The sequence below is a fragment of the Trichomycterus rosablanca genome, chromosome 4 (genome assembly GCF_030014385.1).
Source record: "Trichomycterus rosablanca isolate fTriRos1 chromosome 4, fTriRos1.hap1, whole genome shotgun sequence".
Taxonomy (NCBI): domain Eukaryota; kingdom Metazoa; phylum Chordata; class Actinopteri; order Siluriformes; family Trichomycteridae; genus Trichomycterus; species Trichomycterus rosablanca.
This window is the reverse complement of record NC_085991.1, coordinates 23,940,927-23,953,419: the sequence shown is the minus strand read 5'-3', so window position 1 is coordinate 23,953,419 and position 12,493 is coordinate 23,940,927. Positions and strand designations below refer to the sequence as shown.

General features: G+C 39.0%; 1 protein-coding gene across 2 annotated transcripts; it reads right to left on the bottom strand.

Annotated features, from left to right (window-relative positions):
• Window positions 1-4,474: 4,474 nt before the first annotated feature.
• Window positions 4,475-9,894, bottom strand: LOC134311475 (regulator of G-protein signaling 20). Of its 2 annotated transcripts, XM_062993108.1 has the most exons (5): window positions 9,811-9,894; window positions 8,762-8,940; window positions 7,807-7,887; window positions 7,138-7,372; window positions 4,475-4,971 (listed from the first exon to the last, which is right to left on the bottom strand). In XM_062993108.1, exons 2-5 carry the CDS (start codon window positions 8,935-8,937, stop codon window positions 4,777-4,779), a joined length of 687 nt encoding a protein of 228 aa, XP_062849178.1. In that variant the 5' UTR covers window positions 8,938-8,940; window positions 9,811-9,894; the 3' UTR covers window positions 4,475-4,776. The 2 variants fall into 2 exon arrangements, with proteins under 2 accessions (XP_062849178.1, XP_062849177.1); XM_062993107.1 differs by lacking the exon at window positions 9,811-9,894 and having other exon boundaries at window positions 8,762-8,965.
• Between the last annotated feature and the right edge of the window lie 2,599 nt (window positions 9,895-12,493).

The window sequence follows — 12,493 nt, the reverse complement described above, 5'->3', positions numbered from 1 at the left end:
AAACATATTTATTTTCTCAGGCTTTTGATTAGTATAGACAAAGGCGCAGAGCTTGGGGGTTCTTGGTCATAGAAACTTGTGGTGATCAGGGATGTTGGGTTGCTGTCGTCCTGCCTCTCTTGTCCGATCACTCAGGTTTGATGACGGTGGGGAGATGGGCGCTGATGTCCTGTGAAAGCCTTCATGACCTTGTTACCTGCTCGCTCTCCCTTTTAGTTATGCTGTAATAATTAGGGCTGCCGGAGTCTAAAACTCTCTGTAAAACTGTTTGTCAACTAGCATTGTACATTATTAACTACATTCTCTGTTGTTTTACCCCGAGGGCATTCTGATGGAAACCTCTTTACCCACCGAGGTTAAGGATTAAAGTCGAGACTGCCGGGACAACGATGCTGCTCCTGTCAGATGTGACGGGTCTGGAGTAATTGCAACGACAAGAAATCACTACAGACTTTATTGAAGACTAGAGCGGATAACAACTCTATTATTATTTAATTGTTTATTTATCTATTTATTACCAGTTATGACTTTTAGATCATTTAATTCTGTGTTTGTATGATTTGTGTAAATCGTGTATTTATTTAAAGTATCCTCCAGGCCACCCAAGAAGGATGGGCCCTGCTGAGTCTGGTTCCTCTCAAGGTTTCTTCCTGTAATTTTCAGGGAGTTTTTCCTTGCCACAGTCGCCCTCGGCTTGCTCAACAGGGGTTTTTGTATCTGTTGGTCCTGGATTTTGTAAAGTTGCTTTGAGACAATGTATATTGTAAAAAGCGCTATATAAATAAAGTTGACTTGACTTGACATGCACAAACAAACAGGTAAGGTTTAAACCCAGATAAAAACCCTGGTACTGTTACTATGGAATTAATCTGAAACTGATGTACACAAATAAAGTACATTCAATTTATCTTTATTATTTGAGATTACGATATTCTGTACTGATTTACTTCATTTTAGTATTTTTAATGATTTTTTTTTCTTGCCATTGGCAAAGAATGTCTGACTGGCAGTTTTTAACTAGGCAATGTAAATACGTTCCAGTATCCAGTACAGCAGTGAAATTACTGCGATACTATCATTGTAGTCTAACGTACAGTATAAAAATTGCAGCATACATTTTAATATACTTACGTATATGTGTTTATAACAGATATACTTACATACTGTATAATACATTTCTATTGTTTTGGATAATGTATAATTACAGTGTACTTGCATGTATTTTAAATTACATTACAGTATACTTGCTTGTTTTGTACACTGTGGCTGCTAAAAGTTACATGCAGGATGATTTTCATAATCATATAAATACACAATTTAAGATAAAGTTAGCAAATAACTAAATGAATAAAAAAAACCTTTATTAAATTAGGCAAATGAAAGTACAATTCCAAATAGCAAAAAATTGGGTCAGTATGGAAAATGCAATAAAAAAAATCCTCACAGTGTTTCTTTACATTGACTTATCTCACTGCAGGCCATGCTAATCTGTATCGTTCCAATTTTAGTGTATGTGCTGCCGTAGCAAGCACATCTCACTGCAGGCAGTTTGAGCCAAAGTTATTTCATGTGTCATGATTATCTGATCAACAATATTTCATTTGTTAATTTACATTCCTTCCTGCATTTCAGGCCTGCAGCACATTCCAAAAACATTAATATGGGGGGCAATTTAAGGCTAGTAATATGGTAAAAAATATATATTAAAAATAAATTATGTGATTTCAAACAAATATTAATTATGATTTGGTGTTGGTAATATTCTTTGTTGGCAGCATTAATGCAGAAAAATATGTTGAGATTTCAAAGCAACATATGATGCCTTTAAGGCAACATCTTTTTTAGAGCAGTCCACACATTTTTCTAAAACGTTGCAAAACCACATGCTGTCCAAATCACAAAGACATAGCTGTAGAAGAAGAGGGCACTTTTATGAGATCTGTCGCCAATAGAGGATAAGTTGAGAATTTTGAAACAACAACACTTCTTGCTTACCCTAAAACGTGTTTGCAGGAAGAATGGGACAAAATAACACCAGAAACACTGCTATCCTCAATGCCAAAACGTCTTTTAAGTGTTGTGAGAGGGAAGTGCAACACTGCAAAGTGGAAAATCATTTTTCTGGAATGTGTTGCAGGCATGAAATGCAGGAATGAGTGTTTAATAACCAGACAAAACATGAAATATCTCAGGTTCATCCTGTCTGCAATGAAATAAAAGTCAATGTGAGTGAAAGAAACTCTGCATTGTTTAAATTTGCATTTTCCATACTGTCTTCTTTTGATTTAGGGTTGTACAACCAAACATTTATTTTTGCATTACAGTACAGTACAACAGAGCATGAACATTGCACAAAATAATACAGAATACTATGATTAATTCTGTCACTGCATTTGACCAACCCACCCACAGACATATCTGCTGTCTCACTGTACCATCCAGATAATGGTCAGTTAAAGTTGTTTTTTATTGATATAATTAAATCAGTAATGCACATTTTAAATCAGGTATTTATAATTACAATACAGTATTTAGAATATGAACATTGTTATGTAAAGGAAAAATCTGGATCACTGAAACACCAGGACACAGACTCATTGTCAAATAATTTGTGCTTTATTATTGATATCTCTCTGTACAGTTTATCCCAGTATACACAAGCAAATATATCAAATAAATTATCTGAACTTTAAAACATGCACTTAGTAATAAATATAATATCACAAACCTTAGTTTTATTGGTCCACATACTATTGTAGTTGTTCTAATGTGTGTGTATGCATTTGTAAGTATAAGTTTATTAGAGTTGAAGATCAGTTTAAGTCATTACCTCCTTTGTTGTGATATAATTGAAATCACCTGGATTGTAGTTTGCATTAAAACAGTTATATATCGTATTTAAATCTAGAGTGGCTGTATGTGTGGAAATGCACAAGTACGCATTTGTCATTTCAATGCCCTTTCAACTGGCGCAGTTATTATGTCATGCAGACATAGTCATTTTGTCATTTGTGAAATCCTAGGATCAAAGCAGAACACTAGTGCAATGGTTCTCAAACATCTTAGGCAAAGTACCACCCTTGATTCAGACTGATACCACCTATAAGTCATGTTACAGGAGAGCACACCACAGATATTTGCACTTTGTTGCAGTTTTATTGAGTGTTGTAAATCGGTTATGCACTACAGTTTTGTGCTTTTACCAGAAATGTCCCTGATGTTTTGCTGTGTTTTCAAACTCAACCGCGGAAGCGTTTTTTTTATTATTATTATTTTGGCCAACAGAAAGGGCTGCTTGTTTTATCCATTTGATCGTCTTCTCACATTGTTTTTTCTCTCCTAACTGTGAATCTTAGAAAAGGGGGGCCAGTATTATAGGCCATTATGATAGAATATCATATAATATTATCAGTAACTATATTTGCTAGGTAAAGTGATAAAACAAACATTGTTGCTGTTACAATAAATTAAGCTTTTTTCAGCTTTTTTGTAATGAATCAGTTGATTCCCCATGACCTAAGCCTATTAATAATCCCCTCATTCACTTTATGTTACTCTTCATTCTCTATTGTTAATCATCTTTTGTCCAATTTGGCACCTAAAATGTTTTAACAATTATAGTTAATGTACTATTAAAACTATTGTTATATTAAAATTACAATTATTATATTGTTTAGGAAGAACAGTGAAGAAGTCAGATGGAAAGTTGAAGAAACAGAGAAAAAGAGATATGTGCCTGCTAAACAAAAAATCTTTAATTTTACAAATCTGTCTTTTTAAAATATTCCTGTGCCTGAGGGAGAGAGTTGGAACAGATTTTGCTGGCACTATGCAGTGGGATGGTTCACTGTAAGTCTCCACCAATAGCAGGTGAAAAGATTCAGCAGCCTTTTCACCTTGCAACTTGTCAGAGAGGGCATGTGACTGCATCAAGCCATCCTTGGCCATCAACCGGGGGAACAAGATGGTACTTAGTGTGGAGCTAATATATTTAATTCATTTTTATTAACCACTTCATTCTGGTTGGGGTCGTGGTGGATCTGGTTCACTTTGGAAAATTGGGCTCAATGCAGGAATACCCTGGACAGGATGCCAATCCATCACATGACTTCAGCCATCCCCCCACCACAAACATAGCCAATCATGTATGTGTAGTTGCCTGGATGGCCAATAGCACCACTGTGATTTAAACACAGATCTCAGCGGTAGTGGGTTGGAGCAGTAGACTGCTGCATCACCCAGACGCAAAGCCAATATATATTCCTTGTAATTCTCAATGCTGCCATTAGTCATCATAATATTAATATATTTTTTTCCAGTTTATTTTTTTCTTTTGGGTTAAAGTAGTAGGCGTTGGACAAATAAGTCTATAGGGTGTGATTGTACAGCTGTAGTAAAATAATCTGTCTGTAAATCCTACACAGTAGTTTATAACTGGTTTATTAACAAAAATCAGTTTTTAAGGTAAGGGGAGCTTTCTTGTGTAATTATCTAGATTTCAATGTTATTCCTTCTTACTGTTTCAGTGCACACAGCAAATTTTACACTATCATCTAGCATACCATCTGCTTTGTGTACAGCCAGCAATACATCTTAAAAAACACTAATTTTGAGAAAAAAATTAGAATAACCAAGAACCTGATAACAGTACATTTTCGATAAGTCAAGGCGCCGTGGTAAAAACTAGCTGTTTGGCTCGATGCAGAGGTATCTGTGTGTGAAACTGGATTATAGATTGTGTGTGTGTGTGTGTGTGTGGAAGCCAATATGTGCCTGTTAAGACTCTGTGGGTGTTTTAGCTGTCTCCAAGCTAGTGAGAAGGTCTGCATACAGGCTGGAGCTCATGTATCGAGGATAGGAATCTCGCTGCATGAGTGTGTATATCTGCATCTGTGCCTCTTCGAAGGTTTGTGAAGACGGTTCCATCATGTTCTTGCTAATCACATCCCGTGCACGTGAGTCCAGACTTACCTAATTAAACACAAAAAGACAGGACGTGCAACAAAAAACAAACATATTTGTTATTTTTATAACATTTGTATTATCATTTAAAGTGATATTTTGGGTGTTAGTAAAAACATGTTTCACCTTTTTCCAAATGTAGTCTGTTAACCAGGATGTATGGTGTCCAAACATTTTAATTTTGCACTAAAACTATAAGCCTAATGTATCTAAGTCAGGAAAGCTTACGACTACAAATGTTTCTGACACTGCATGAGACACTTTTCAATACAATTACTAAATGTGATATAGAACGTGATATAGCTAAATAAGTAGCTGCAGCATCTTAATGCCACAATACTTTTTTACAAGAACTTGTTGGGTTTAAGTGCAATATTAGACTTAGCAAAATGGATGGACCTAAAGGTAGCATGGCATGGATATTAATGAACTGTCTTAAACTTATTTTAAAAACCAGTGGCTGAATGGTCCACACATTATTACAGCTTTATGTATGCTGTATTTATCCTTATTCCTGCCCTTTACTGGATGCAGAGTGCAATCTCTTGCAAGTTAACTGTACTGCATTTGGTCCAATCCTACTGGTTTAAAACACATTGGAAGAATATAATGCATGTGCTAGCAAGTACACACTGACTGCCTGTGAGTGAATCTAAGTTAATTGGAGGCCAACAACGACATTTTTTTATTGCAATTAAAAAGTAATTGCAAGTGATTTTTCCCACATATCATTACAACCAACACTGGCCAACTGCACACAATCCACCTAAATCCAGCAATATATTGCCTTGGGACCCACAATTCCTTTGGAAATTCCACTTTTATGCATGGCTTTAACTGATTTGTATGGCTTGTTTTGACTACATACTAAAACCCTTAATACATCCATAATAAAACCCTTTTTTGTAAAATATTACTCAGCCAAACAATGTCTTTTGTGGTAAGCATCTCACATACCATAGAGGCATGGTGGCGCAGTGGGTAGCACTGTCGTCTCACAGCAAGAGGGGTAATCTGGTTTCCTCCCACAAGTCCTAAGACATGCTTTCAGGCTAATTTGAGCTACTAAAATTGCCCTAGCTGTGGGAGTCTAAATAAAGCTCTTCCACAGTTCTTTATGGCTTTTTTCTACTGTCCATTATTACTGACAACAAACCCTTATTCACTATCCTTCTTTAGATTGTTCCACCTCATTGCAGATTGTTTTAATGCTAGGCTAGACAAAGTTAAAACTTTGTAATAACTGTAAAATTACATTTTTATCACATGTGAAACCCTTATCTGACATTTTTTTAAACACCATTTTATGTAATGTTATTGGGCAGCTAAGCATTCTGTAAGGAGGCCATCATTCTGTATACATGAGCCAGAAAATGTCCACAATGCATGACTGCACATCAGCAGGGACAAATTAGTTCTTATAAATTCCTGGCTAAAGGTCCTGGGTTCTGTGCGAAGTTTGCATGTTCTCCCCGTGTCTGCGTGGGTTTTCTCTGGGAGCTCCAGTTTCACCCCACAGTCCAAAAACATGCAGTCAGCTTAATTGGAGGCACTAAATTGTCCTATAGGTGAATGGGTGTATGTATGTGTGTGTGTGTGTGTGTGTGTCTGCCCTGCAATGGACTGGCACCCCGTCCAGGGTGTTACTGTGTGCCTTGCCCCCATTGAAAAGCTCCAGCACCCCCCCGCGACCCTAATTGGATAAGAGGTTAAGAAAGTGAGTGAGGGAGTGAATGGGTGTGTGTGTGTGTCTGCCCTGCGATGGAATGACGCCCTGTGCAGGGTGTTACTGTGTGCCTTGCGCCCGTTGAAAAGCTGGGATAGGTTCCAGTAACCCCCCTGTGACCCTAATTGGATAAGCGGTTAAGAAAGGGTGTTACTGTGTGCCTTGCACCCATTGAAAAGCTGGGATCCCCCCCCCCCCCAATTGGATAAGCGGTTAAGAAAGTGAGTGAGTGAGTGAGTTGTATGTAGATTTATTAGACATTAAACATATGAGCTTTGTAGTTTTACTGATTATCTAGCAAAAATATTTTGCATTCACCTCATAGAAGGTGGCACAAACATATGAGTAATTGTTCTTTCCACAACATTTTACAGGACTTTGTGCATGTGTGTGTGTGTGTGTGTGTGTGTGTAGAAGGGGTCTAGGTCTATGAGCTGGTGTACATGTACCTCTCTAGGTGACAGCACAGAGACATAGTCCTCATATATTTGCTTAACAGTCTGTTCCACCACAGTTCTGTTGGTCTCTTTCTTCAGGTTCTCACACTCCAGCCAAAACAGCATATTCTCCTCACTGAACTCGCTTTTTAGAAACTGTAGGAACTGTTCACGACCATGAGGACTTTTAATCATGTGCTCGAATGACTGTGCCCATGAACATGCCTCTTCTAGAGTGACACCAGGTCTGTACAGGCAGAGAAAACACTACAATAACCATTCTCAAAATTAAATGTAAGTGACACTTACAAGTTCTGCATGTGATTTAAAAGATTCAGCTCAATATAATTTGATTAAAGGTTTGCATCGCAAATGTACATTGCAAATAAATTACACAGGCAAAATTTTATGTTAGCAATAGCAAAACTGTAAAGTTACAGCTAACATGCTTAGTTACATCAAAATTAAACCTAGCTTAGATCTCTGTCATTAAATCAAGTCAATCAGAACCAGCAGGAGAAGCATTTTTCCCTTTTGAGCATCCCTGCCAACGCCTACAATTGTGTGTAGGCACCTGGTCGGTCAATAGCACAGTGGTGGTGGGCTAGCACATTAGAAGAATTAGATTCAAAGTTTTCACAAAACCACGGAATGTGTAATGAGTACAAATATTGTACTTACGGTTCCTTTACAGCAGACTCATTTTGCTTCTCAGGGATTTGTTCTTGATTCTTGTTCTCCTCAGAAGGGCGTACTGTAAGACTATAAACATGGATATTTTGCAACAACATGTTTGTTCCTTTTTTGTACACTGTACAACTTTATTAGTATATGCAGTATTCCACTGTGTATACAGATCTTTGTGTATGGCTCTGTTGGGATTATGTTGTTAATGTACAGTACAGTGTTTTCCTCAAGCTTAATGAAGCCAGCCACCTGCACCTAATTCTGACTCACTCTCTATAACACTTATCAAACAGCAACACACAACAACACAATATACATGTGCAGCCTATAATCTGGCACAATCTGGTCAGACATACTACTGTTATTGGCATTAAATTGAACCATCTGAAACACTCCTTCATCCTGACTACAGTTGTGGTGGGTCCAGCACCACCGAAAATCCCTAGCTGTAAGGCAGATATACACCCTGGACAGGCAGACAGTATATTACCTACTTACAGATTTACTCACTCACAACTACAGATAATTAAACGCAGTCAATGTATATGTTGGATGTTTTCTGGAAGTCCAAGGAGACTAGTGAACCCAGTGAAATCCACAAGACACGGGGATAACATTCTAAACTCAACACAGACACTTACAAGAGATCAGGTTGTGCCCGGATTCCCAGGACCCTGGTGCTTTGTGGTACCTATACACTACCGTTTGTGTTACCACGCTTTCCCAAAATCTTAAAGCTGGTTTGAATCCCTCCAACTGGTTTAAATTACTGGCCTTATAAACATCTTGATCTAAGGCTATATGTGAAAACACATTCAAATGATTTCTACATAATTCATGCAAATTTAGCATCCTCGCCTAGTCCCCTCCACCCATTCCACCTTATGATATCATGCATTTCACAAAATGCACAGAAAACTGTATCCAACAACAACAAATGGATTCTTACCAGGAGCAGCTGCAACAACAACACCAGCAAAAGCAGCAAGCATTTGGAGGTGCATTCAGCCAACCAAGTGTATATTTGTTGACATTTTCAGTTTCTGAAGGTGTGATTTTCGTCTGGATGCCGTTTCCATTGTCCTGTTCTGGACATTTCCCTATCTCCACCTGCTTCGACCCCATGTGCTGCAACACAATATCAGACATGATATCACAAAAACGTTACAAAATGCTGTAAGTTCACTCAGTTCTGGACAATACAATATGAATTTACAAGCCAACACAGGTGATTACCTTTGTAATATGGTTGTAATGTCAAGTCTCACTTGGGTTAGTATAATAGAGCACACCGTCTACATGCACTGTGTGCATGTACCATAGTTTAATCCTAATTTTGTGCAGGTCCACTGAAAGCTGTAACACTCATAATTCATTTAAGCTGCCTTCCACTGGGAATAGCCCGGAAAAAGACCAGCATGCCAGAATACACAGCAGGCATTTAGCAATAACGAAAATCCATTGAGATCAATTACAGCACAGCACCTGAGCTCACCACCACAACACAGCACAGTGGGTATTAAATCAATGTTATCACCCAGTGTGCAATTTCTTTTACAAAGACAGATGAAGCAAAGCCTTGATTTTTTGTAAAATAAAAATGTTCCTTAATCAATATTAGAACAGGAAAATACTGTAATATTCTAATATTCTAATTCATATAATAGGTTCCACAGGCCATAAACCTGTTACAGCATTACATAAACCTTTCAATAAAAAGCTGAGTCTTTGAAGAGTGTTAAAATAAAGACCACATTGCATTTTCACTTTAATTTTGAGGTTTTCTGCCAGTCTAATGCAGAAAAATAAACCTAAATAAACATTATAGTTTTATATAAACGTGCTTTTAATTATGGGTGCTTCTCACGAGCGCATCCCCCCGCGCGCAGCCTGAGGAATCTGTTTAAGCGCGAGCGCGTTACCTCACCAAACAATTTCACACGTTAAACACATTGTTAAATGTATAGAAAATACGTTAATTTGACAAAGATTACTTACCGCATTACTATCGGTACCCGGTGTGGATAAATCGCGGTGCGCTACTCACACGCCCATCATTATTATCTTCTCTGAGCTGAGCTCCAGCCTGCGCTTTTATAAAAGTGCGCATGCGCGTTTGAGGCTCTGTCTTGGACGTGCACGCATCTGATGGCTTTACCCAAAACATGCGTGACGGGGGGCGGCGTTCATAACCGCATGATACTGTAGGGACTTTGCAATACTGTTTAACAACAGTAGGGTTTTTTTCTTACTGTGTCAGTTTGGGTTTCTTACTAACTTCCCCACACTTTCCAAAAATATGCATGTAGGTGGGTTGCCTTCCATAAATTGCTCCTAGGTGTAGAAGTGTAAAATGTATTAGTGTGTCTTCCTGCAGTTGTTCATGATGGACATGATGGATTTCTGTATGCCTTGGGAAAATATGAAAATAAACTGTTTTAACTGTTAAACTGTTTTACTCATGGCTTTAGCATTTTTGGAAACCAACCATCAAAAGATGCATCATCTACAAAGATTTAGCTCCTTTTCTTAAGTGTACAGTGTAAATCTTGAAGGAATACACATGATATCTTGCCCTCCACACACTGCAGGTTTCCAGTGCCAGAGGAAGCAAAGCAACCATTCTAAAATATTTGAAAATTCACTAACCGTGATATGAAATTACTATTTATTTATTTTACAATTTACAATTATGGCTAATAGTGTATTGTTATGGTATTTCTTACCATGATGTTCAGGTATATCTGATCTGACTGGCAGTTACTATATCAAGAAACACTGACTCACTACTGTATATTTTTATTATCTGTCAAATACTTTCCTATCGTTCTCAACTTACTTTTTTCTGAGGCTGTAATGAACTGGTGAATGTCACTGCAACCTTTTTTTGCTCATAATGACTGACTGTGAATGAAAGCTGACTGCAGTAAAAATACAACTTAAATCTAGCAACACTTATATTGCTATTTTTAATAAGCAAGTACAACTATAATATAAAGGATACTATATGAACATGCAACAAATGAAAATACCTACCATCTGCTATGTTACACATGCATCGCTACAATGATTGACACTTTAATGAGATTTGATGTGAGTTTTTTAACATACTCTCAAGTCCTATGAGGCGCAGCTTTAGCTGGTAATGTGGCACTGCGGCTGACGCATGCAACTCGGCCTGGAGCTAGATGGTAAGGCGCTCCCTGTGCTGCAGATCACAGAAGTCTCAATGCCCTGAAGATGGAATTGCGGCTGCACTTTGGCCAGATTTAGGCAACAACAGTGCAGTGGTGACTCCTACATGCCAGCAAAAGGGTCTGTGGCCGGTATGCACGGTTGAGGAGGGCAAGCGTGTACAGATGCTGGTAACATGCTGCTCACTGCCTCAGCCTATTTGTGAGCTTCCCTCAGAACTGGTGCATTGTGTACCTGGATGACCTGCTGGTACACAGGCATGGCTTTGACAAAGCCCTGAGCACATTGCAGCAAGTATTCAGCGCCAACTGCTCTGTCTGTCTCAAGCTGAATCCCAAAAAGTGCAACTTGTTGCAGTGCAAGGTCCCATTCCTAGGACATATCATGAGCAGAGGAGTAGTGGGCACAGATCTAGTGAAGGTGGATGCTATACAACACTGGCCTGTGCCTACCCATGTCATATTACCGTTGGTTTGTAAAGGGGTTTGCAGAAATTGCTGCCCTGCACTTACAGTGAAATGCGCTTCCTTGATCATGGTAGAAGAAGGAAACATTCCAGCATCTCCACTTGACCCTCATCACTGCCCCATCACTTCAGCGGCATGATGGCCATTTTCATTGTCAGCACTGACGCCAGCAACTGGGGAATTGGTGCTGTGCTGTCGAAGTGGAGTGAGTTATTGCTTGCTTTAGCTGGCTCTCCAAAATGGAGAGAAATTACTTCATCACCAGGTGGAAATTATTGGCAGTTGTGGCATGATGGAAACAATTTAAGACCCACTTGTATGGAATACCATTTACATTGAAGTCACACATTGCTGACATGGCTGCTGCGCTCCCAGGAGCCAAAGAGCAGGTTGCACACTGGCTGGCTACCCTGCAAGAGGACCAGTTTGACATCCAATATAGTATTGCTGATGTGCTCTTAAGCGCAACCATGACTGTAAAGAGTACTGGCCCCAGCATGACTGCCAAGTGGAACAGGTACTCTTGCTGGGCAAGTCCAGTCCCAGGCGCAGAAGTTGGGCAGCTGTTGATGCCTCAGAGCCTGAGAAGCAGAGCGCTGCACCCTATACATTGTCCTGAGTGTGTGAGCCATTTCGGGGTGGCCATAACTCTTTTGCCTGTATTTCTACTGGCTCAGGTACCACAACAATGTCAAGCTGCAACACCTGCACCATGACGAAGTGCCCCAGTGAGAAGTCCCATGTTCCACTCCAGTTACTCCAGTAAGATAGGTGTAGTCATGGAGACAGTGGTCTAGACATCCTTGGGCCTCTTCAAGAAATGGAAAGATGGAAAAGCTATTTATTAGTCATTATGGACTATTTTACCAAGTATCCTGAAGCGTAGATGGTTTACAAACAAAGTGTACCCAGAACAGTGTAGATTGTCTGCTCAGCAACTTTTTCTGCTGGTTTGGAATCCCGGAGGAGCTGCACAGTGATCAGGGGTAAACTCTGAGTCCCAGCTCATGAGTAAGCTG

What these genes read in the sequence shown, in the direction of transcription:
- LOC134311475 (XM_062993107.1), bottom strand. Translation starts at nt 8,961, where the DNA reads ATGTCTGATATTGTGTTGCAGCACATGGGGTCGAAGCAGGTGGAGATA. An exon ending in GAGTCTGCTGTAAAGGAACC is followed by an intron (nt 7,373 to 7,806) that starts GTAAGTACAATA and finishes CTGCCTGTACAG; the next exon opens with ACCTGGTGTCACTCTAGAAG. An exon ending in CTGTGCTGTCACCTAGAGAG is followed by an intron (nt 4,972 to 7,137) that starts GTACATGTACAC and finishes GTGTTTAATTAG; the next exon opens with GTAAGTCTGGACTCACGTGC.